We start from the raw sequence: 27,137 nt of genomic DNA on the forward strand, positions 1-27,137 counted from the left end.
CTCATTTCGACTTTTGAGACGGTGTGAGACTAAACGATTGGTCTGATAATAATTTTTGAGGTTGAAAAAAAGACTGTTTGAGACGTCTCATATTTCGAGTTTTTAGCCCCGTATGAAGTACTGGGGGCTTATAAGATTAATATGACGTTTGTAACATGTTGAATTGGAAGCAGCCGGTAAGGGCAAAGCATTTGTCTATGTTCATAGATAACGAATCCGCAATAAAAAAATGTCCGTCTGTCCGTCTGTCCGTGACCCCTCTAGCTTGAGTAAATCACAACTTTTTTTCAAAATTCTTTTTTTCCCCGATTGTAATCGACAAAAGTAAGGTCAAGTTCGAAAATAGGCATGAGCTAGGGCCCCATAGGTGTTTTTCAGTCTTTCGACAATAGCTACCGAAATACGCACTAATAGCTGCTTGTGATAAATCAAATGAAAGGTATTGACGAGTAGAACAAAGTTGCTGAACATCGTTTTTGGGTAAGATGCAACGCGGGCTTGTTGGGAGGGCTCAAAGGTCGTTACTCGGCCCTAAGTGTTTTTTGCACATAAATCGAGTAAATCTCATCCGATTTTGCTAGATTTAGTTTTTTATGGAAGGTAATTGAATACCGAAAAGAACGTGGCGAAAAAAGTTTCAAATTTGGTCTCTTGGACTAAGGCCGCTTCTGGGCCTAAGTGTTTTTTGCACATAAATCGAGGAAATCTCATCCGATTTTGCTAGTTTTTGTTTCATTTGAGAGATAATTGAATGCCCAATGGAAAGTTGCCAAAAAATTTTGGGTTTCTAAAATAATGTCGTAAATTGTTGGTTTTACTTGAGAGGTACTTCGTACGGGCTTTCGTAATTGCGTTATGCGCAATTTTAAAAATGAACACTTTCAGTAAATTTGACCATGCCCAACTTGACTTGCATTTTGGTAACAGACGCATTAGAGAGTTGTAGACGTATTAGGGTTCCGGGCGCATTACGGCTACAGACGTATTATGGTTACGGACGAAATAGGATTACGGGTCGTACGGGGCTAAGTCGCAGCAAACGCTCCGACTGTTCTGATGCCTTGTTTTTAATTGTTTTTGAAAGGTCTCACTTTTAGAGTTTTTTTTACTGTCGAGTTCTTTTTATTGTTTTTGAGACGTCTCACATTTTCAGTTTTTTTATTGTTTTTGAAAAGTCTCACTTTTCGAGTTTTTTTTTACTCTTGAGTTTTTAGACCCGTACGAAGTACTGGGGTCTTATAGGTTTGAGCATACGTTTGTAACACGGCGAATTGGACTTCCTGAGTAAGGGGAAACCAATTGTGGTTGTCTATAGATGCCAAATCAGTGAAAAAAAAATGTCCGTCGTCCGTCTGTCTGGCTGCACGATAACTTGAGTAAAACGCATCCGATTTTGAAAATTCTTTTTTTTCTCGTTTGGTAATGTCAAAAGACAGGCTAAGTTCGAAGATGAGTGATTTTGGATTGACCCCTCCCGAGCTGTGGCCATTGTCCTGAAATTTCGACGACATGAGTATCGGTGACTTCCTGAAGAAACGGTGACTTACTGAAAAAACAACGAGAAGAAATGGTGACTTCCTGAAGAAACGACGAGAAGAACCGGCCGCTATAGTCGCCGTTTCTTCTTGTCGTTTCTTCAGGAAATTATCGTTTCTTCAGGAAGTCACCATTTCTATAGGATGTCACAGAAAATCTGAAGAGTCGTCATTACATGTCGCCATTTTTTCAGAAAGTCACCGTTTCTTCGAAACCGTTGACTTCCTGAAGAAACGACGAGAAGAAACAACGACTTTCAGAAGCAACGCATCTCACCGTTCAATCTCTGATTGCAAGCAACTAAAACAAATAAAATAAAAAGCTTTGTATTTTTTTTAAATGAATAAAATCTACGTACAGTGGATTATTCTTGATTTGAGATGAAATTTTGATTTCAAAAAATTCTTCAGTTGACAATCTCAACTCAAGATTACTAATTCAGCTGACATTGAGATCCCAAATCAACTCTAATTTTCGTCTCGCCGTAAAGGCGTATTGTTGGTTCCTATGGAATTCATCCTTTTACGAAATGTAACGTAAAGGAGTTTAGTTCATCACTACAGAATTCATCCTTTTACGAAATGAAAACCAAATTTTTGTCATTTTTTATATATACACGCACAGAATTTTGAAAACCGACACATTTTCTGTTTTGTGCTTTACTGCATTTTTCTGAATTTTACATACATTTTTATATGAAGAAATCAAAAAACTCAAGTACAACACAGAAACATATCGCTCGGCGTCTTAAAACACTTTTATGTGACTAATTATGACAAGATGCGAGAAAAAAAAATTAACTCCTAAGTTACCGACACCGTTCCGGCGCCCGGCTCGCATTGCGGCCCTCCGCTTCGCTTCGGGGCAATGGGTCGCTCGGCGTGTTAAAACGCTGTTTATGTACAATGAAAATTCGTAAAGGGATTACTTCCTTATGGTTGGTATTCAATACAGAAAGGTTATTACAGCAAGACTATTCAACAACCAAAAAGTTACTGCCAAAAAGTCTGCCAAAAAAGATACCGCCAAATCGCTTATTATCGACTTTCTGTATAGAGACGATAGAATTTGCACTTCATGTATAGAGACGATAGAATTTGCACTTCCTGTATAGAGACGATAGAATTTGGTTTTTGGCCTTATGAAGAAACGGTGACTTCCCGAAGAAACGATGAGAAGAAATGGTGAGTTCCTGAAAAAACGATTAGAAACTTCCGTCGCCGTTTCTTCAGGAACTTGTTATTTCTTATGAAAGTCACCGCTTTTTACATAAAACGGCGACATCCTGAAGAAACTGTGACTTTCTGAAGAAACGACGAGCAGAAACGACGAGAAGAAACGGTGAGTTCCTGAAGAAACGTTGACTTCCTGAAGAAACAGCGACTTCCTGAAGAAACGGCGACTACTCGCCAATACTCATGTCGTCGAAATTTCAGGACAATGCTGTGGCCCAATAAGTGCTTTACGGTTTTTCGAAGATATCTCTGGACATTGAAACGTTACACTTGTAAGTGATACGTCAAAAAAAAGGTATTCACAATACCGATCGACAAAAAAAAAGTTTATGGAAATCGGATGACCGACTCGTGAGTTAGACCCCTTGGTGTGAAACAGGCACAGGGCGTGAAGCAGTTTTTGCTTGTAGGTCGGCCACATTTGAGCATATTTCGTCTGTTTTAGCTTTATTAGATAGGTATTGACCACACCAATCAGGGAAAAAAAGTTTTTGAAATTATGTTCTCCGGAGCGTGAGCTAGGTCTCTTGGAGTGAGCTCTTATCTGGCTACTCGGCCGTATAGTGAACGTGGAGTATTTTGTCAATATCTCGAGTAAATTTTGACCGAATTTCAAGATTTTTTTTTTGTTTGAAAGGTATTAACGAATGTAAAGCGTCGGTAAAATTTCCGGTCTCCTAACAAAATGGCTGCCGTATTGGCCATATTGGATTTTAATAAAATCTTGGGAAAAATGGTACTTAGAGAGTTTCTGTTAACATGGAAATAATTTGTTATGTGTGTGGGGTGTTTCAGGCATTCCATATATGGACATCTATATATATCTATATTCACCTATACTGAGCTATATACAGGCATATAGAGCTATATAATAGCATATTCATCTGTGAAATGTTTATTTATAGGAAAATATAGGTAAATATAGCGGTATATAGCTGTTTAAATAGGAATTTATGAAAGTTGACTTCGTACGGGGCTGTCTTTATTGCCTCCGGCAATTTATTTGTATATGCTAACAAGGCAAAGAAAGATAATGTAAGTGATTTTAAAGGGCGAATAGCTTTTCAGTAGAGAATGAAGTAAAAGAAATGAAGAGTTTCACAGTAAAGGCTTTTGATACGAATAGGTGTTTCGTACGGGACGGCGTTAATTATGTTTTTTAAGTACTAAAAATCGAAGCCTTGGACACATCCACATTTAATAACGTGGCCAGAAAACGATCAGCCAACGGAAAGTCTCAGCACACGAAAGAGAAAAGAACTCGAACTGAAAATAATCCAAAACCATCAACCAGAACCTTCAACGCATATGCCGAATTGACGGACAATGAAGAAGAAGTTGAAATTCAATCAATTCAATCAACACCAATAAACAAGATCAAAATTCCTCCAATAGTCGTCATCAATATGAAACATGATCAAATTGCAAGTTTCATGAAACAAAGTGAAATGTATTTCACTGGGGATTAAAATCCTGTGCAAATCGATTACCGATTACAATACTACAAAGGATAAATTACAACAGACCAAAGCGGAATTCTTCAACCATGACATTCCTTCGCAAAAAACCACCAAATTTTTTCTATCAGGATTACCAAACTTTAAAATTGATCAAATCAAGGAAGGTCTTACTGAGGCTAACATCAAATTCCTGGATATAAAAAAATGCATACGAAACGTGACAGTGAAGATTTTGCGCTGTTCCTGATTTATTTCGAGAACAAATCCGTAAAACTTCAAAACCTGAAACAAACAAAATATATCCTCAATGTTGTGGTCAAATGGCAACCATATATTACGACAAGAAATGGTCCTACCTAATGCACAAATTGCCAATTACATGGTCACGGCAGTAAAAATTGTACCTTGACACCACGATGCGCAAAATGTGCTGGGAAACATATAACAACTTTTTGTCCAATAAAAGACTCAAACTACAAATGCTGCTTGTGTGGGGACCAACATTCATCACGGGATCGTCAATGCCCGAACCGCATCAATTACATTAAAATGAAGTTGAAACAGTCTCCACGGAACAATACCATCCAAAAAGAAATATCAAATCCAAAGGAACAATTCAATTTCAACAACAAAACGATGTTTCCCGCTTTGAAGGTAGATAAATCAAAGAAATTTTCCGATTGGTTTACAGAAACAAATAAAGCTCCAACTCACACAAATCAAATACAACACAATACCCACACATCACACCATCTAAATGAAACCATTTTTTCAACAGAAACACTTCTACAATTAACAACAGATTTAATCACAAGCTTGAAAAATTGCCGAACTAAACTCAATTTCAAGTAATAACTAAATTAGCTATAAAGTATATCAACGGTGATAACTACATGCTAACACGTAACTTAAAAATACTATGTTGGAACACCCAAAGCTTTCGAGCTTTAATGAGACTTGGCTCAACATTGCAGATGTTGTGTATTTACCATCTCATAAGTTCTATCGAACTGATAGAAAAAGTGACGATCACGGTGGTGTTGTGATTCATAAAACCATACCACACAAACAAATTTTCATTCAAACTGACATAATTGAAAATGTAGCAATTGACATAAATACCCCTACTGGTAATATCACGTTGATTTCCGTTTATTTTGCGAATTCTAAATTACCTATCAATCTAAACTTGCGTTTGAAAGTGATATCAGGAAACTTACTTTTATCCGTAACAGTTACTTTAATTGTGGGGATCTGAATGCGAAACATAGGCTTTGGAATAATGGGAGAGGGAACTATCCTGGTAATGTAATCTACGATCAACTAATGCGGAAACCCTTTTCTGCTCATCACTCTGCGACGCCGACGTATTTCCCACCGCAAGCAAATAGGAACGCTTCAAATATTGATATCGTTTTGACGAATAATTTGCATGATCTGTCCCAAGTACTTCCAAATTACGATCTTATGGCTGATCACTGCGCAATCGAATTCCAAATTCGTTGTCTGGTAGCCAAAGACGTTGAAAAGACGAAGAGATTTAGGTTTGATTTGACTGATTGGAAAGACTTTGAACGAAAGGTGAACGAAAAAGTTGATCTTAACGGTTTACAGTTGTCGAGTCCTAATGAAATCGATTCAGAAATTACTAAGTTCACGGAAAATGTTATCAGTTTAATGAATGAGTCTATTCCGAAGCGGACCCATGTGGCTAGGCATCTCAGATTAACACCCGATATGCGGAAGTTGATTAGTTACAGGAATACTGCCAAAAGACAGTATCAGCGGACTCGTGACCAGTCTAAGATGTTGCATTCTTCAAATTTTGAGACCGGTTGAGCGGTCTCATTTTGAGAAAATATTTTCTTGCAATTTTGAGACCGGTTGAGAGGTCTCATTTCGAGAAAATACTTTCTTGGACTTTTGAGAACGGAAAGTGGTCCATTTCGAGAAAATATTTTCTTCAAATTTTGAGAACGGAAAAGTGGTCTCATTTCGAGAAAATATTTTCTTACAATTTTGAGAACGGAAATGTTTTCTCATTTCGAGAAAATATTGTCGTCCAATTTTGAGAACGGAAAAGTGATCTCATTTCGAAATGATGTTGATTTAAACAGTTTTTTGTTGTTGAACACCATGTGATCCACTAAATGACTTTAAAAATTCTTGTCCGTGACATGATTACTTTCTTAATTTTCTAATTTTAAAATCTTATTTTAAAAAAAAAACTAACAAAAATTTAGTTCTCGCAAGTCGTGACAAGATCACTTTAAAGAAATAGTTTAATTTCGATTTTCTATTTAGTAAATAAAATAAAAAAAAGTTAAGGAACCGTTTCAGTGTTCGAATCTATAACAGTACAACATTTCCTTTCTATCCATTAAATTTTGTGCGGCACATGCAACAATCTAATTTTATAAAATCGAGATAAACAGTTCAGGTTCTCGAAATGGAGACCACTTTTCCATTCTCAAAAGTCCAAGAAAATATTTCCTTGAAATGAGACCACTCAAAAGTCCAAGAGAGTATTTTCTCGAAATTAAACCACTGTTCCATTCTCAAAATTTTAAGGAAATATTTTCTCGAAATGAGACCACTTTTCCGTTCTCAAAATTTGAAGAAAATATTTTCTCGAAATGAGACCACTTTGCGTTCTCAAACGTCCAAGAAAATATTTTCTCGAAATGTAGACCACTGTTCCATTCTCAAAATTTTAAGGAAATATTTTCTCGAAATGAGACCACTTTTCCGTTCTCAAAATTTGAAGAAAATATTTTCTCGAAATGAGACCACTTTGCGTTCTCAAACGTCCAAGAAAATATTTTCTCGAAATGTAGACCACTGTTCCATTCTCAAAATTTTAAGGAAATATTTTCTCGAAATGAGACCACTTTCCGTTCTCAAAATTTGAAGAAAATATTTTCTCAAAATGAGACCACTTTGCGTTCTCAAACGTCCAAGAAAATATTTTCTCGAAACGAGACCATTCTCAAAATTTGAAGAAAATATTTTCTCGAAATGAGACCACTTTTCCGTTCTCAAAATTTGATGAAAATATTTTCTCTAAATGAGAACACTTTTCCGTTCTCAAAAGTCCAAGAAAATATTTTTTCAAAATAAGACCACTTTACCATTTTCAAAATTTGAAGAAAATATTTTCTCGAAATGAGAACACTTTTCCGTTCTCAAAATTTGAAGAAAATATTTTCTCGAAATGAGACCACTTTGCGTTCTCAAACGTCCAATAAAATATTTTCTCGGAAGGAGACCACTTTTCCGATCTCAAAATTTGAAGAAAAGGTTTTTGTGCCACCGAGAATTGAAATACGACGGATTTCAATATCGATAACTAGATTGAAATGTCCAAAATTACAACACCCGTTTTCATGGCTTATTACAACACTCAAACCAGTGTTGAAATGAAATTCGTATGAGTTATTACAGCATTCGTTTTAAAAAAATGCAAAGCAACGTGATCGATCAAATTCGAAGAGTGATTGTTTACAATGAAAATTCTGAATTTTTGTGCATTTGTCTATTTCAATTCTCGGTTGGCACAAAGCATGATGTGTTACACGTATTGTAATGAGATTTTTTCAGCACACGACCCAATTTTCCTTACTCGCTCCGCTCGTAAGGAAAACTTGGGTCTAGTGCTGAAAAAATCAACATTACAATACTTGTAACACAACATACTATTGTGCCACCGAGAATTGAAATACGACTCTTTTCAGCACTCATTTGTAAATGTTGTAAGTGTTGTAAGTGTTGTAAAGTCACTTATTTCAGCAACCGTTTGATGTGATATTACAACACTCAAAGCAGTGTTGATATGGAATTTGTATGAGTTGTTACAGCATTCGTTTGAGAAAATGCAAAGCAATGTGATCGATCAAATTTGAAGAGTGATTGTTTACAATGAAAATTATGATTTTTTGTGCTCTGGTCTATTTCAATTCTCGGTTGGCACAAAAGGAAGGAAAACTTGGGTCTAGTGCTGAAAAAATCAACATTACAATACTTGTAACACAACATACTATTCCGAAAGGAGACCGTTTTTCAAAAGTCCAAGAAAATATTTTTGCCAACTGAGACCACTCATCCAGTCTCGAACACCCGTAAAAAAGAGAATACTCGTTCAGTATCGAAAAGTATGAAATCCGAGACAACTCGGTCAGTCTCGGAAAGTGCTGGAAAAAAAACTAATCATGCATCCTCAAACATTCTCGAAAAGTATGAAATCCGAGACCACTCGATCAGTCTCATCACGTCTAACAAATAAAAGTCAAAACAAGGCATCAGAACAGTCGGAGCGTTTGCTGCGACTTAGCCCCGTACAACCCGTAATCCTATTTCGTCCGCAACCATAATACGTCCGTAGCCCTAATAAGCCCGGAACCCTAATACGTCTACAACCCTCTAATGCGTCTGTTACCAAAATGCAAGTCAAGTTGGGCATTGTCAAATTTACTGAAACTGTTCATTTTTAAAATTGCGCATAGCGCAATTACGAAAGCCCGTACGAAGTACCTTTCAAATAAAACCAACAATTTACGACATTACACTCACGGAATTTTGAAAACCGACACATTTTCTGTTTCGTGGTTTGTTGGTTTTTTGTGAATTTTGCATGTATTTTTATATGGAGAAATCAGAAACGCAGGTAAAACATATAAACAGAAAATGTGTCGGTTTTCAAAATTCCATGTGTGTATTTTAGAAACCCAAAATTTTTTGCCAACTTTCCATTGGGTATTCAATTACCTCTCAAATGAAACAAAAACTAGCAAAATCGGTTGAGATTTACTCGATTTATGTGCAAAAAGCACTTAGGGCTGAGTAGCGGCCTTAGTGCAAGAGCCCAAATTTGAAACTTTTTTTGCCATTCTTTTTTTCCCCGATTGGTATCGACAAAAGTAAGGTCAAGTTCGAAAATGGGCATGGTAGGGTCGGCCCTTCCAGAGCTAGGGCCCTCTATGTGTTTTTCAGTCTTTCGACGATATCTACCGAAATACGCACGCAATAGCTGCTTGTGATATATCAAATAAAAGGTATTGACGAGTAGAACAAAGTTGCGGAACATTGTTTTTGGTTAAGATGCAATGCGGGCTTGTTGGGAGAGCTCAAAGGTCGTTACTCGGCCATAAGTGTTTTTTGCACACAAATCGAGTAAATCTCATCCGATTTTGCTAATTTTTGTTTTATTTGAGAGGTAATTGAATACCCAATGGAAAGTTGGCAAGAAATTTTGGGTTTCTAAAATAATGTCGTAAATTGTTGGTTTTATTTGAGAGGTACTTCGTACGGGCTTTCGTAATTGCGCTATGCGCAATTTTAAAAATGAACACTTTCAGTAAATTTGACTTGCATTTTGGTAACAGACGCATTAGAGGGTTGTAGACGTATTAAGGTTCCGGGCGTATTACGGCTACGGACGTATTATGAGTACGGACGAAATAGGATTACGGGTCGTACGGGGCTAAGTCGCAGTCTGATGCCTCGTTTTTTTATTGGTCCATCTTCAGTCGTACTTTGCTCAGTTTAGTTGCTCAATTTAATAAACCGAAATTGACAATAGATTTTTATGGGACGAATGGTCCGTTGACTATTGATTCAAACCATTCACCAATGATCCCGATGTGGTTCAAGGCCGGCAGAGAACTAGGATTCGAGACTGGCGATCCAAACGGATTTCAGAAAGAAGGTAGTTCTACCGCATGCAAAATACGATGCCATTGACGTTCAGCAAAAAAAATTACTTTCAGGTTTCGCGACTTTTAATATGGCTATTAATAAAGGGCGTCGTTCTAGCACCTATTCCGAATATGTTGAAAATTGGGAAAAAGATCCACTAAACAATGGAAAACTGACTGTCATCCGTTATGCCAATGTTAATGAGGTTAGGATTTAATGTTTATGTTTTGTGGCCAGAAGCAAGGCTGTGTGACCAGCGCTACAATATTGCCACTCTTTTTCGTAGTATAAATAAAAAGTGGAACTAGTTCCAAGTAGCATTTCATAACCGCGGTTAGAAAAATGACTTATTCATTGCAAACTTTTTCGTTGTCTAACGGTTTTGTAACGAATAACTTATATTCAGATTTACTTATTCGTTATATAAACCGTTTCACAACTAATTCGTTCATTCAATTTTTAAAAAATTATTTGTACTACCGTTATGACACGAATAAGTGAATTGATCATTTTGGCGAAAATTTATTCGTCAAATCACCGTTATGCAACCAATAAGTTTAAGTAATCCCTTTCACGAATTCGTCGTAAAATGGTTAAGCTGAAAACAAACGAGGCATTCAAAACATGTTTTGGTCCTTGTTTTCATGACGAAATTGTCGCAACTGTCAAATAAAGTTAGAAGTTTCTCTATCGAAAATTACGATTGCTGCATTTGTCAATGAAAACAAGGACCAAAACACGTTTTCAATGTCTCGTTTGTTTTCAGCATTATGCAACTAATATTTACATTTTCAGTTTTAGCGTCAATTGGAATCAAGATGTCATGCTAAAAAGTGTTTCAGTTTTAATACGAGGTGAAACAATAAAATTTGAAGTGTTTATGTTGAATTGTGAATAAGGTAAATGATGGAGAGTTGACCTAAATTGACAAGACCAAACTTTGAACTTGAATTTCTCATCGATTTGGGAACGATGTTACATGGAACCACTTTTATTTTAAAGATTTATCTTTTGTTTACTTAATTAACATAAATTTTATTTATTATTGAAGATTTCGTTTAACAAAGTTAATTAATTTATAAAAATGCAGAGTTAACCTACGTGAACCGTGAGTTATCCGATTTCATATAAATTCAATAAATCGTGAATTGTCCTATATACAAACGTCATAACCGCGAGTTGTCGGTTTATTGGATGGTGAGTTGACCGATCATTTTTTCTTCATACAAATTTACACGGACAACTTAAGATCACTTTTCCACTAGGTCAACTTTCCATCATTTACCTTAATCGTATTTTTCTAGCTTATTGCCAATTTGTAAATCAAAATTTTATTGATCAATTTCACTAGTTTGCCGCTGTTTTCGAAGTTAGGTTTCTTATGTCTTGTTAGGTCTCTTGATAGGAGTTAGGGTCGACATCAGTATCTTACAAGAAAAGTGAAATTGATGGATAAAACTTTGTTGAATTGGCATTAAGACAATACAGTGCTCATTGTCAAAAATGTAGAAAAAATGTGTGACTAACTGAATTATTGCCCAGATACAATTTTCCAGATAAAACGTGATCTTGAAAGTGTTAGAATCTGAAAATCATGATAATCGAAAAAGTTGCGAAACAGTAGTAGAACTAATAAGTTAGACGATATCGTATTTTCAAATGTGACTTATAAGTCCTACGTCGGTTATAGAACCGTTTCACAGCTTTAACCAATTCGTTGTATAACCGTTTTGCAACCAATTCGTTACTAGAATTTTACAAATTTTGCAACTGGGCAAAAACCGTTGTACAACCCTTATTACCACGTTGTAGCAACGTTACGACAACTAATTAGTTATTTTGGATTATCTTCAAATAATTTATAACCGCGGTTTAATAACGGTTGTACAACCGAATTTTAACCGTTGAATGCTAGGTGGCTATCTTCACGTCGCATATATGCAGCGTTACAATAGTTTCATTTTTGGCGTACGAAGTACTGGGGACTGATAAGATTAATATGCTGTTTGTAACATGTTGAATTGGAAGCAGACGGTAAGGGCAAAGCATTTGCTTATGTTCAAGTTCATAGATGACGAATCCGCAATAAAAACAAGGCATCAGAACAGTCGGTGCGTTTGCTGCGATTGAGCCCCGTACGACCCGTAATCCTATGTTGTCCGAACCATAATACGTCCGCCGCCGTAATACGCGCGGAACCCTAATACGTCTACAGCAGTGCCTACCTTTTAGAAAAAAATTTAAGAAAATTTAGAAAATTAAGGAAAACAAAAAAAAATGAAGAAAATTAAAGAAAATAGAGAAAAATGAAGAAAATATTCTTGTATTACACAATGTGAAGCAGTAGAAAATAGATAGCCATCGCTAAAGCTTTTAATTTGATGATATAATTAAATCTTTCGTAAACATTTTTTGTACGAATTTAAAATGGATCGCGAATCTGCAAACCTCCTCTGGAAGCGATTTCTTTAATTGTTTGGAAGAACATCTTCGTAGTAAAATTCCGAAATTGATCAAGAACATTTTACTGACCAATGACATCGATCGTGCTCTACTTTTGGCCACATTCAACACAGACTCCATTACAAACATAGAACAGAGCATGAAACTCGAATTTGACAAAGACACCATAAGTGCTGATGAAGACGTGAAAGACTATTTGGGAAAATTTGAAAATTGCCAGGCCAAATTTGTTTTGTCGTATGGCCACAGACTGATGATAAATGTGATCACTGATGCTTGCCGAGAAATTGTACAAAAAACTTCATCGGTACAACGCACATCGAATAATAATATTGCTGCAACTGTTCAAAAGGAGATCTCCACAACTTTAACTGATGAAGAGTTGAGCAACTACGAAAATATCGAAGAGCCAGTATATGACAACGGAAAAAGTTTCAAACAGTACATTGGTTCTTTGATCATAACTATATTCAATGACGCAAAAAGATTGACTCTCAGCAGTTGGTCTTGGCCATCTCGACACGTTGCTGCTGAGAAGTCACATCATTTTAAGGAAACTGGTGATGCAGTATGCAACCCAACTTTATACTATGTAACACCGAGGCGGCATACCGAATTTCTCAACAGCATTGTTCAAGTCATGTAAATAAGCTGGCTGATCGGATAAAACATTCCTTGGCGCTGTCGTTGCAAGTAGACGGTTCGGTCGATCGAACGCAGGATCACAATAGGATGCGTCAGTTTCAAATGTTTTCATTGGGTTTGAAGTTCCCAAGCAAGGAAAATCTTTAGGCTATTTCGAATGTATGAAAAGCGTTGTGAAGAAGGTACTGACTTGGGAATTGGTTCTGCGACTAATGTAATCCATTGTAACAGATGGGGAGGAACTCAATTTGGGGTCTAAAAGTGGCCTGCATTACGAATATTGAACGAAATTCGACGTTTGTTCTCATCTAATAAGCCTTTGCTATCGATTTGGTGCTTTCCTCACCGGATTAATCTTGCCTGGAAAGATGTCTGCAAGGAATGTCCAATAATTGACATGATCATAGCAGATGCATCGAAACTATCATCGTATTTCCACAAGTCTGGAGAAAAAACTAGCAAATTAAAGAGAGAGAGGCTACAGAAAAAGGTTTGAACAAGCCCCTACGCTACGCGACATATTTCCCAGTTCGTTGGACTGAATTTGCTTTCAAATTGTTGAACGTAACATTACGAAATTGGAGAGTAGCTATGGCTTATTTCACTTCTGAGAAAGAAGAAGGTCTCGAACAACGGTGGCTCCTATACGATAGGATTCATTTCATGGCATTTTTAACCGATGTGTTACAATTTCAGACATTTCAGAAAAAATTTGAGAGTGAAACGATTTCGATTCTAGCTGTCGAGAAGGAAAAGCAAAAATTACTTGAGCAGTTCGAAATTTGTATGAATTAACCAATTGATAATGGCTGGGAGCAACTGTTTTTGTCAAACGTCGACGATACAGGCTGCGACGAAGATGATCCGATTTTTTTTGGATACACACTGTTGCGGGATAGAGGTAGATCAACTACGACACCAACGTTCGCATTTAATGATACAGTTCGGAAATGTATAATTCAGTCTTTCATTAAAAACTTGAATGAACGACTGAATTATGATGCAGATCTTCAAGAAAAGCTCAAACCATTAAGTGCAATCAAGTCCTCAGTATCGTTTCAGGCCCTGCAGACATGCTATTGCGCGATAGTACCGGATTTGAATGAAATTGAATTTTACGCAGACTATGCAAAGGCTGCCGATTTGCTAAAAAATTATGAATTTAAGACTCCGATTGAAACCCTTCAAAATTTACAAAACCTGAGTCTAGATACCATGAGTGTGCTAAAAATTGCGTTAGCGCGGGTAGTTGCAGCTAAGCCGGTGTCGGGGAATCTCTCACACGCGATCATAGTATGCGTCCTTTTACGACATGTAACGAAAAGTCATGACTGTGCGAGATTCACCACTTAGATGTGAATCTCGCACACCATGAATTTGTGTGGTGTGCGAGATTACCCTACCTTGCTAAGCCGCCCCACTCTGCGGACGTGGAGCGTTTAGTTTGTAAGAATTTCTCTCAACAAAAACCTCATTTCAAAAAAACGCACTGTTACACGTACAGGTACTTACAACAAAGTAAAAACTATGGATCGCACAGCTGTGTCCAGTTTGACATTGTACAACTACTTATACATTAAAATCAATATGCCAAATTTGGACCAATTTGATCCTTGTGATGGACCAGGCGTCCCACTTGTCCGAAATGTCCGAAATTTTACACATTTGTCCGAAATTGTCCGAAATGTCAGAAATTTTCTTTAAGATCTGACCGAATTTAAATATTGAAACTTATAAAAGACTCTACAAAAAAAATCGCCTGCGGCGCGCTTCATACATTTCTCAATTATAATTTCCGTGTACCAATTTTTTGTCTTAAAATTTATATCAACATAGATGAGGGAGTAAATTAATTTTACGTACATATGTACAACCCTTTGAATTATTTGAATTAAGATTCGTCCATCAGTCAACAACACTCATTCGCTAATTAAATAAGTGTTTTACTAAAAACGATTTTAATTTGATTAAATCGTTACTGAATTTGTTAAGGGCAGATTCCGCCAATAACGGTCTGTTGAGTTACAATTTTTAAGACTGAAAACTCTAGTTTCAAGAAAAAATCGTAGTTTCAGGCATTAGACTGATCCTTCCTCTATTGCCTCAAAGTGTTAAAAATTTGATCTGAGGTAGCTGGTCATACAAAACTATTGCAATTGGCGGAGGTCTGCATTTTCAAACCCATATTCTACGGCGATCTCCGCTATCAAAATTTTTTTTCCGCCAACAACGGATTTTTTCCATAGTTTTTCACGCTCTATCGTCTCCAGCAAGTTTTTTTTCGTTCACCATAGAAACTCAGGCGTCCGCTGATTTTACACATTTTAAAATTTACCATCAACGAACCGGCGAGCCGCCCTTAACTTAAACTACTTTCATTTCACTCGTCACAATCCGAGCCTTCACATAGATATTTTAATAATCGATGAGATAGGCACGCTCTCCTGGTTTCTTCAGGATAACTTTAACTTCTTAAGGCAGTCAAATTCAAAAAACTCTGCATCCCATATTGACAAATTTTTAAAGATTTTTTATTCAGTAAGGGAACTATCGATATTGTCGAATTTTTTAAGTTACTTGGAACTAAATATGCCTGTGGCGTATCGAGCTTCGAAAAGTAAAAATACGACTAATGTTTTGAAGGTCGACGTATTAGGCATCTAGCATAAATTTGAAGTGCGAACAATAGTACATTACTAAACCAGTGTATAGTATGGCGTTTTACTTTACGAGCGAGGGAAAGGGTTTTCACTAGTAAGAGAAAGGCTACATTCCCTCACTAGTAAAGTAAAATACATTTCTAAGCATTAGTACAAAATTTTTGGAATTGAAATCGTCTGCGGTAAAAAAGTATGTTGCATGGAAGTTCAACTAGTTTTATTTGAAGAAAGCCGTTCTAAAACTTTTTCTTTCTTTTTAAAATATTTTCAGCCAGGTTTCAGTTAACCCTCAAATTTAACAATACTTTTAGTAAAACATTTTTCAAGTCCTATATACAAGTTAATGATCAATTCATGTCACGTCAAAATATACTCCAAACAAATTTTTGAGTTTAGAATTTGTCACCAAATTCTGCTGATATAAAACGTTGAAATTTGGTGAGGGAATGATTTTAAATGTCTCACAGACTATTCCTATTGCGATTCTTTAGTGAAAACTAGAAAACATTTGTCCGAAATGTTTTTTGGAAATGTCCGAAATTTTATACAAATTGTCCGAAATGTCCGAATTTTTGACAGGGCAAAATTTAGTGGGAGGCCTGGATGGACCAAAAAAATCGAAGGCCAGCTGAGAGTTCAACAAGAAAGAAACAAGAATACTTCAAAGGAGTCTTCTTGGAGGCAGACCAGCACAAATCATTACTTTCTAATAGTCTTTCCTCTTAAAATTCTTATTATAAAAACGTCATTTCTATCAAATACAGTTACATTTTCATTGTTTTTAGAAAAATGAAAAAAATATAGAAAAATGAAGAAAATTAAAAAAATGAGGAAAATTCAAGAAAATGAAGAAATTTGAGAAAATGTTTCTAAGAGGTAGGCACTGGTCTACAGCCCTCTAATGCGTCTGTTACCAAAATGCTTCTGTACATTATTGCCAACCCAGTCAAGTTAAGCATGGTAAAATTTACTGAAAGTGTTCATTTTTAAAATTGCGCTTAACGCAATTACAAAAGCCCGATTTTGCCGGCCGATTTTGCTAGTTTTTGTTTCATTTGAGAGGTAATTGAACACCGAATTGAAAGTTGGCAAACAATTTTGGGTTTCTAATATATTGCCGTAAATTGATGATTTAATTTTAGAGGTACTTCGTACGGGCTTTCGTAATTGCGAAAGGCACGCGTTAGCATAGCGCCCGTGACGCAAGTCCTATTACTAGAGAAAATAAAAAAAAAATGGTCGTATTTTTAAAATTTTTCAATTTTTTTTACATTTTTCAAATTTTTCAAATGAAAAGCATTTTCAAGGAAAATGAGATAATAATCGAGATTTTAATGGATTCATTTTTTTAGGTATTCATGAGTACTTATGTAATTAATAAAGTGTGCAACGGTTATTGCTTTTTGGGAAAAAGTGTGTTCGCGAAATTTCGCGGTTTTCGCGTTTTCGGATGGAAGAAAAAGTGTATATAAATTGCGACCAAATAACATAACAGAAAATCAAACCAAACTTCCAAAACAACTGATATCAGTCAAAAACACTCAAAGAGTAAAAGTGACGCAAGTCCCTGGGCATACTTCCAAAATTGTCAAAGCAAAAATTAGGCCAAAAAAATTCTAGAAGAAAAAACTTACCAAAAAAATTTTGCGTCACAAGTGGCAGATATTGAGGAAAGTATTATTAAGAAAACTGTTAAAATACGTCCTGAAAGAATGGACAAATGAAAAGTAACCGAATCATCTGCCACTTTGTGACGCAAATTGAGTGTTTTTAACTGATACGCAATTTTAAAAATGAACACTTTCAGTAAATTCGACCTTGCCCAACTCGACTAGGCAATAATGTCAAGGACGCAATCGGGTTACGGAAGCATTTTGGTTAGGGTTACGTGCGTATTACGGCTATGGACGTATTATGGTTACGGACGAAATAGGATTACGGGTCGTACGGGGCTCAGTCGCAGCAAACGCTCCGACTGTTCTGATGCCTTGTTTTAGTTTGACTTTCCTTCTACAAGTGGAACCATTGTAACATTGCATGTATGCGGCATTACAATAGGTCCACTTTTTCCCTTTTGCGAAGAAAATTCGAACTAAAAGAGTGGTACTATTGTAACGTTGGTTGCTTTGTGCACAATAGAAGGTAGCACTAAAGCAGACTCGACAAATGAAATGGTCATAGTCCGCGCTACCTCACAACATTGCCTTGTACAGACGGTCGGCCATATCTCACCTAACATTGTAAAAATTAGGTTCTTCTGGACGAGAATAACCGAGCTTACGGTGTCGCTTACAATCGTCACGGTATTCCTCAAATAGCTCACGCATCAAAAGAGATAATTTTGAGTGCGGGAGCGTTCCAGTCGCCAATGATCTTAATGAAGTCAGGAATCGGACCTGCAGGCGTTCTACAAGAAGCTGGTGTAAGTGTTAGGCTTAAATTCTCTAGATGACTATGACGAATTCCGCTGTCTAATTTTAGATTCCAGTGAAAGTAGCAATAGAAGCTGTTGGAAAAGACATCAGTGAGCACGCATCGGTCACGTTACCCTTTATTGTAAACGACACTACCCCGTTCGTTCATGTAAATTCAAATGAAACCGAAATTATTCTCGAAAATTATCATAACGGATACGGTGTGCTGGCCACACGGCATGAAGGAGCTCAGTGCTTTATTAGATCTTCCAAAGCCGAGCCAGACTGGCCTGATGTTTGGATAGCCTCACATCCAACTCTTGCCATTGATGACGAACCTCAAATCGTGAGAATGTATGTGGTTCTTGGACGACCAAAGAGTCGTGGAGAGTACACAATGAATGCTACAGCTTACAAGGAGGGCATACGAGCCGACGAAAAATTGGCACTTATCAACTACAAACTTATGACGCATGAAGATGACGTTGACGCTATGATTGACGGTATTTTATATATTTTGCAAAGTTTTTTAAGGTTAGACAACACTGTTCGGCTTTACAGGCATTAAAATGACATTTAACATTATGGAAAATACGAATTCTTTCCGAGACATTGATGCAACGTATGCTGAAAGTCCGGAGGAAGCGTGCAACGAATTCGACGACCGTTCGGACGCGTATTGGAAGTGCTATATTCAACAGAACACAATTTCGTGGATTCATATGGTGGGAACCTGCCGTATGGGACCAGATTCGGATTCGTCCAACGACTCTGTAGTCGACTCGAAATTGAGGCAAGTGTTCGACAACATTGGTGCCAAAGGTATAAAGTGTATAAAAACCACTGTTCCTCAAGGTGTCGGGGTTAGTGTTTCTTATGTTTTGATTTTCTATATTATGGAGACTCTTAATATATAACTAATTTTCTGAAAGACCTACCCACCAAACTTTCGTCATCTTTTAAAATAATACCATAGACAGTAAATTCACTAAAAAGTAAAATATGAAACAGGACGGGGTGTATGTACTCCTGTCTCAAAAGCGTGCAGGGGGAGGGTACTAGGCTAGGAAACTTAGAAACCAACCTATTAACACTTTAACAATCTAAAAATCACAGAAGAGATTCCAAATAACGTCGCAAACATATTAAATCCCTCCGAATCCTAGAACTAGAAAGATGAGGAGATGTGTAATTTGAGGGAGCAACACACCACCCCAATAAGGGGTCATTCATAAATGACGTCCGGTGCTGAGGGGGGAGGGGGGTCTACGATTTCGGACGCTACATACAAAATTGGGTCAAATTTGACCACTTTTGCGTGACGAGGGGGGAGGGGGGGTCTAAAACTGGCCAAAAGTAGTGGACGTCATTTATGAATGACCCCTAATTTTAAAAGCTAAACAAAAAGGTTTATTTTCAGTTACATGCACCTATCATTCGACGGCTGAGTAGCACGATTTGCGCTTACTTTGAGGGCTCTTATGACACAGCGAACCATTTTTCATATTCTTCGATTAATGTAACTCACCTCCATTAATAAATAATTGTTATTTGCTCCGTAAATTTATGCGAAAAATCTCTTTACCAGTCTTTCAAAATGGCACTAGGTATATCATTTCTCAACCGATTTTTAGCCCCGTACGAAGCCCCTCTAGCTTGAGTAAATCACAACCTTTTTTCAAAATTCTTTTTTTCCCCAATTGGCATCGACAAAAGTAAGGTCAAGTTCGAAAATGGGCATGGTAGGGTCGGCCCTTCCAGAGTTAGGGCCCTATAGGTGTTTTTCAGTCTTTCGACGATATCTACCGAAATACGCACGCAATAGCTGCTTGTGATATATCAAATGAAAGATATTGACGAGTAGAACAAAGTTGCTGAACATTGTTTTTGGGTAAGATGCAACATGGGCTTGTTGGGATGGCTCAAAGGTCGTTACTCGGCCCTAAGTGTTTTTTGCACATAAATCGAGTAAATCTCATCCGATTTTGCTAGTTTTTGTTTCACTTGAGAGATAGTTGAATGCCGAATAGAATGATGGCAAAAAAAAGTTTCAAATTTGGGCCCTTGGACTAAGGCCGCTACTTGGCCCTAAGTGTTTTTTTTGGCCATAAATCGAGTAAATCTCATCCGATTTTGCTATATTTAGTTTTTTATGGAAGGTAATTGAATACCGAAAAGAACGTGGCGAAAAACTTTTCAAATTTGCGCTCTTGGACTAAGGCCGCACCTCGGCCCTAAGTGTTTTTTGCACATAAATCGAGTAAATCTCATCCGATTTTGCTAGTTTTTGTTTCATTAGAGAGATAATTGAATGCCGAATAGAATGATGGCGAAAAAAGTTTCAAATTTGGGGCCTTGGACTAAGGCCGCTACTCTGCCCTAAGTGTTTTTTGCACATAAATCGAGTAAATCTCATCCGATTTTGCTTCATTAGAGAGATAATTTAATGTCGAATAGAATGATGGCAAAAAAAGTTTCAAATTTGGGCCCTTGGACTAAGGCCGCTACTCGGCCCTAAGTGTTTTTTTGCACATAAATCGAGTAAATCTCATCCGATTTTCCGATTTTTCTAGATTTAGTTTTTTATGGAAGGTAGTTGAATACAAAGAGAACGTGGTGAAAAAAGTTTCAAATTTGGGCCCTACGACTAAGGCTGCTTTGTGGCCTTATATGGTTTTTGCTCATAAATCGAGAATATTTCATCAAACTTTGCTTTGTTTCGTTTGCCAGATAATTCAATACCGAAAGAAAATTGGTATAAAAAAGATGTAAATTCGGATTCCTAAAATTACATCGTAAACTTTTGTTTTATACTTGAGAAGTACTTCGTACGGGCTTTTGTAATTGCGCTACGCGCAATTTTAAATATGAACACTTACAGTTAATTTGTAAAAATAGGCAATAATGTCAAGTACGCAATAAGGTTACGGAAGCACTTTGATAACGGACGAATAAGGGTTACGGGCTTATTAGGGCTACTGTCGTATAATGGTTTCGGGCGAAATAGGTTTACGGGTAGTACGGGGCTCAGTCGCAGCAAACGCTCCGACTGTTCTGATGCCTTGTTTTATTTTATTTTTGTGATCTCACTCACAACACAACCATCAGGGAGAGAACGAATTTTCGAAATCGGTTGACATATACATCATGTATCGTGTAGTACATACACGGACAGACGAAGAAAAAATTATGAACCAAAACTTAAATAGTATTCCAAGATCTGCATCGTTACTTATACTTCAGAAGGCTTCGTATACTTTGTATCATCGACTAGGAGAGACTAATGAAATTATCTCAATTGAAATTGTAGAGTTCGAGGTGTGGAAAATCTGAGAATCATAGACGGATCCATAATGCCGGCGGTTACAAATGCAAACATTAATGCACCGATTGTAATGATTGCTGAGAAGGCAGCTCACGAAATCAGCCAAACGTGGACGCTGAAATGACGCGAAATGTAAGTACTTTGACCTTGGTATAAAAATCGATTCAAACTCTGATATTCTGTCGGATTAAATAAATTGATTGATAAGAAATTCAAAAAAATTTAAATATCTGCAAGAGTTGTGATTTGTGTGCTTCAAGAACAAGAAGAGATTGTCCACAAGCACACTACGGACCATTTATACATACTCATATGCACTCTAATGGTTCCCAATTAACAATTTGTCCCACGAAATGTACCTAAATTGCCATTGGAAAATAGGCGTATCACATCACACCGATTATGTTTTGACGTTTTTCTCATTTTTTCGGTTCAAATTCGTCATACAAAATGTACAATGAATGTACATTAAATGCATGTTCAATGATGTGGTCCAGTAATCTACACTTTGACTGGTCCTGAAACTGATCCACACTTATTGTACATTAAGAGCACATATGTATACATACTAAATACTTTTAATTCACTCAATATTCTCATATGAAGAATGTTGAGGGTTTACCCGATTCTTCTTCTTCCTTATTTTATACCTGAAATGCCTAACAAATTTGAAATAAAATCAAACAAGGCTTGCCATAAATAAAGCTCGCCAGAAAAGCAAATCTCTTAACAGAGTTAAAAACAAGGCATCAGAACAGTCGGAGCGTTTGCTGCGACTGAGCCCCGTACTAACCGTAAACCTATTATCACCGAAACCATTATACGACCGTAGCCCTAATAAGCCCGTAACCCTTATTCGTCCGTTATCAAAATGCTTCCGTAACCTTATTGCGTACTTGACATTATTGCCTATCTTTGCAATTAACTGTAAGTGTTCATCTTTAAAATTGCGCTTAGCGCAATTACAAAAGCCCGTACGAAGTACTTGTCAAGTATAAAACAAAAGTTTACGATGTAATTTTAGGAATCCGAATTTACATCTTTTTTATACCAATTTTCTTTCGGTATTGAATTATCTGTCAAACGAAACAAAGCAAAGTTTGATGAAATATTCTCGATTTATGAGCAAAAACCACATAAGGCCACAAAGCGGCCTTAGTCGAAGGGTTCAAATTTGAAACTTTTTTCACCACGTTCTCTTTGTATTCAACTACTTTCCATAAATAACTAAATCTAGCAAAATTGGATGAGATTTACTCGATTTACTCGATTTATGTGCAAAAAAACACTTAGGACCGAGTAGCGGCCTTAGTCCAAGGGCCCAAATTTGAAACTTTTTTTGCCATCATTCTATTCGACATTCAATTATCTCTCTAATGAAGCAAAAACTAACAAAATCGGATGAGATTTACTCGATTTAAGTGCAAAAAACCCTTAGGGCCGAGTAGCGGCCTTAGTCCAAGGGCCCAAATTTGAAACTTTTTTCGCCACGTTCTTTGCGGCATTTAATTACCTTCCATAAAAAACTAAAACTAGCAAAATCGGATGAGATTTACTCGATTTATGTGCAAAAAAACACTTAGGACCGAGTAGCGGCCTTAGTCCAAGGGCCCAAATTTGAAACTTTTTTTGCCATCATTCTATTCGACATTCAATTATCTCTCAAATGAAACAAAAACTAGAAAAATCGGATGAGATTTACTCGATTTATGTGCAAAAAACACTTAGGGCCGAGTAACGACCTTTGATCCCTCCCAACAAGCCCACGTTGCATCTTACCCAAAAACGATGTTCAGCAACTTTGTTCTACTCGTCAATACCTATCATTTGATATATCACAAGCAGCTATTGCGTACGGAGCTAAAAACTCTTCCCCTACCCAGTTCATCATCACGTGGAGTGAAATTTGATAGCTTGGCTATCGGACAGAGAGTTGTTTCGGCCTCAGAACTCGGTGGCGGCCCTTGGACAGGGTAGAACTATCCATCTTATTTATGGCAAGCCTTGTTTGATTTTATTTCAAATTTGTTAGGCATTTCAGGTATAAAATAAGGAAGAAGAAGAATCGGGTAAACCCTCAACATTCTTCATATGAGAATATTGAGGGAATTGAAAGTATTTAGTACCAATTACACCGATTTGTGCCCAACAATTACACGCTTTTAGCCCCGTACGAAGTACTGGGGGCTTATAAGATTAATATGCCGTTTGTAACATGTTGAATTGGAAGGAGACGGTAAGGGCAAAGCATTTGTCTATGTTCATAGATAACGAATCCGCAATAAAAACAAGGCATCAGAACAGTCGGAGCGTTTGCTGCGACTTAGCCCCTATACGACCCGTAATCCTATTTCGTCCGTAACCATAATACGTCCGGAACCCTAATACGTCTACAACACTCTAATGCGTCTGTAACCAAAATGCAAGTCAAGTTGGGCATGGTCAAATTTACTGAAAATATTCATTTTTAAAATTGCTCATAGCGCAATTATGAAAGCCCGTACGAAGTACCTCTCAAATAAAACCAACAATTTACGACTATTTTAGAAACCCAAAATTGTTTGCCAACTTTCCAATGGGTTCAATTACCTCTCAAATGAAACAAAAACTAGCAAAATCGGATGAGATTTACTCGATTTATGTGCAAAAAAACACTTAGAGCCGAGTAGCGGCCTTAGTCCAAGTGCCCAAATTTGAAACTTTTTTCGCCACGTTCTTTTCGGTATTCAATTACCTTCCATAAACAAGGCATCAGAACAGTCGGAGCGTTTGCTGCGACTGAGCCCCGTACGACCCGTAAACTTATTTTGCCCGCAACCCTTATTCGTACGTTATCAAAATGCTTCTGTGATCTTTATTGCATACTTGACAGTATTGCCCATTTTTGCAAATTAACTGTAAGTATTCATCTTTAAAATTGCGCTTAGCGCAATTACAAAAGCCCGTATGAAGTACTTCTCAAGTACAAAACAAAAGTGTACGATGTTATTTTAAAAATCCGAATTTACAACTTTTTTTACCAATTTTCTTTCGGTATTGAATTATCCGTCAAACGAAACAAAAAGTAGCAAATTATGATGAAATATTCTCGATTTATGAGCAAAAACCACATAGGACCACAAAGCGGCCTAAGCGAAGGACCCAAATTTGAAACTTTTTCCACCATGTTCTCTTTGTATTCAATTACCTTTTTCTTTCATTTGATATATCACAAGCAGCTATTGCGTGCGTATTTCGGTAGATATCATCAATTTCAATAAAGACTGAAAAACACCTATAGGGCCCTAGCTCTGGAAGCCCATTTTCGAACTTGATCTTACTTTTGTCGATACCAATCGGGGAAAAAAAGAATTTGTAAAAAAGGTTGTGATTTACTCAAGCTAGAGGGGTCACAGACAGACGGACGGACGGAATTTTTAGCCCCGTACGAAGTACTGGGGGCTTATAAGATTAATATGCCGTTTGTAACACGTCGAATTGGAAGCAGACAGTAAGGGCAAAGCATTTAGTTATGTTCATAGATGACGAATCCGCAATAAAAACAAGGCATCAGAACAGTCGGAGCGTTTGCTGCGACTTAGCCCCGTACAACCCGTAATCCTATTTCGTCCGCAACCATAATACGTCCGTAGCCCTAATAAGCCCGGAACCCTAATACGTCTACAACCCTCTAATGCGTCTGTTACCAAAATGCAAGTCAAGTTGGGCATTGTCAAATTTACTGAAACTGTTCATTTTTAAAATTGCGCATAGCGCAATTACGAAAGCCCGTACGAAGTACCTTTCAAATAAAACCAACAATTTACGACATTATTTTAGAAACCTAAAATTTTTTGCCAACTTTCCATTGGGTATTCAATTACCTCTCAAATGAAACAAAAACTAGCAACATCGGTTGAGATTTACTCGATTTATGTGCAAAAAGCACTTAGGGCCGAGTAGCGGCCTTAGTGCAAGGGCCCAAATTTGAAACTTTTTTTGCCATCATTCTATTCGGCATTCAATTATCTCTCAAATGAAACAAAAACTAGCAAAATCGGATGAGATTTACTCGATTTATGTGCAAAAAACACTTAGGGCCGAGTAGCGGCCTTAGTCCAAGGGCCCTAATTTGAAACTTTTTTCGTCACGTTCTTTTCGGCATTCACTTACCTTCCATAAAAAACTAAATCTAGCAAAATCGGATGAGATTTACTCGATTTATGTGCAAAAAACACTTAGGGCCGAGTAACGACCTTTGAGCCCTCCCAACAAGCCCACGTTGCATCTTACCCAAAAACAATGTTCAGCAACTTTGTTCTACTCGTCAATACCTTTCATTTAATATATCACAAGCAGCTATTGCGTGTGTATTTCGGTAGATATCGTCGAAAGACTGAAAGACACCTATAGGGCCCTAGCTCTGGAGGGGCCGACCCTACCATGCCCATTTTCGAACTTGACCTTACTTTTGTCGATACCAATCGGGAAAAAAAAGAATTTTGAAAAAAGGTTGTGATTTACTCAAGCTAGAGGGGTCACGGACGGACGGACGGACGGATGGACGGACGGACGGACGGACGGACGGACATTTTTAGCCCCGTACGAAGTACTGGGGGCTTATAAGATTAATATGCCGTTTGTAACACGTCGAATTGGAAGCAGACAGTAAGGGCAAAGCATTTGGTTATGTTCATAGATGACGAATCCGCAATAAAAAAAATGTCCGTCCGTCCGTCCGTCCGTCCGTCCGTCCGTCCGTCCGTCCGTCCGTCCATCCGTCCGTCCGTCCGTCCGTCCGTCCGTCCGTCCGTCCGTCCGTCGTCCGTCCGTGACCCCTCTAGCTTGAGTAAATCACAACCTTTTTTCAAAATTCTTTTTTTCCCCGATTGGTATCGACAAAAGTAAGGTCAAGTTCGAAAATGGGCATGGTAGGGTCGGCCCCTCCAGAGCTAGGGCCCTATAGGTGTTTTTCAGTCTTTCGACGATAACTACCGAAATACGCACGCAATAGTTACTTGTGATATATCAAATGAAAGGTATTGACGAGTAGAACAAAGTTGCTGAACATTGTTTTTGGGTAAGATGCAACGTGGGCTTGTTGGGAGGGCTCAAAGGTCGTTACTCGGCCCTAAGTGTTTTTTGCACATAAATCGAGTAAATCTCATCCGATTTTGCTAGTTTTAGTTTTTTATGGAAGGTAATTGAATACCGAAAAGAACGTGACGAAAAAAGTTTCAAATTAGGGCCCTTGGACTAAGGCCGCTACTCGGCCCTAAGTGTTTTTTGCACATAAATCGAGTAAATCTCATCCGATTTTGCTAGATTTAGTTTTTTATGGAAGGTAATTGAATACCGAAAACAACGTGGCGAAAAAGTTTCAAATTTGGGCCCTTGGACTAAGGCCGCTACTCGGCCCTAAGTGTTTTTTGCACATAAATCGAGTAAATCTCATCCGATTTTGCTAGATTTAGTTTTTTATGGAAGGTAATTGAATACCGAAAACAACGTGGCGAAAAAAGTTTCAAATTTGGGCCCTTGGACTAAGGCCGCTACTAGGCCCTAAGTGTTTTTTGCACATAAATCGAGTAAATCTCATTCGATTTTGCTAGTTTTTGTTTTATTTGAGAGATAATTGAATGCCGAATTGAATGATGGCAAAAAAAGTTTCAAATTTGCGCCCTTGGACTAAGGCCGCTACTCGGCCCTAAGTGCTTTTTGCACAT

General features: G+C 37.4%; 1 protein-coding gene across 2 annotated transcripts in view; it reads left to right on the forward strand.

Annotated features, from left to right (window-relative positions):
* The window catches only part of LOC119079745 (pyridoxine 4-oxidase-like), a 48,693-nt gene that overhangs the window by 10,734 nt on the left and 10,822 nt on the right, over positions 1-27,137 (forward strand). Inside the window, exons 4-9 of one of the 2 annotated variants that reach the window (XM_037187814.1) lie at positions 9,810-9,935; positions 9,997-10,130; positions 17,945-18,115; positions 18,175-18,610; positions 18,669-18,900; positions 21,418-21,637. In XM_037187814.1, the coding sequence (XP_037043709.1) occupies positions 9,810-9,935; positions 9,997-10,130; positions 17,945-18,115; positions 18,175-18,610; positions 18,669-18,900; positions 21,418-21,556 (1,238 nt within the window). In that variant the 3' untranslated portion in view covers positions 21,557-21,637. Of the gene's footprint in view, positions 1-9,809; positions 9,936-9,996; positions 10,131-17,944; positions 18,116-18,174; positions 18,611-18,668; positions 18,901-21,417; positions 21,638-27,137 lie in introns of those variants that run through there. The other variant, XM_037187815.1, reaches the window with a different exon arrangement.

This window comes from Bradysia coprophila, unplaced genomic scaffold (genome assembly GCF_014529535.1).
Source record: "Bradysia coprophila strain Holo2 unplaced genomic scaffold, BU_Bcop_v1 contig_333, whole genome shotgun sequence".
NCBI classification, from domain to species: domain Eukaryota; kingdom Metazoa; phylum Arthropoda; class Insecta; order Diptera; family Sciaridae; genus Bradysia; species Bradysia coprophila.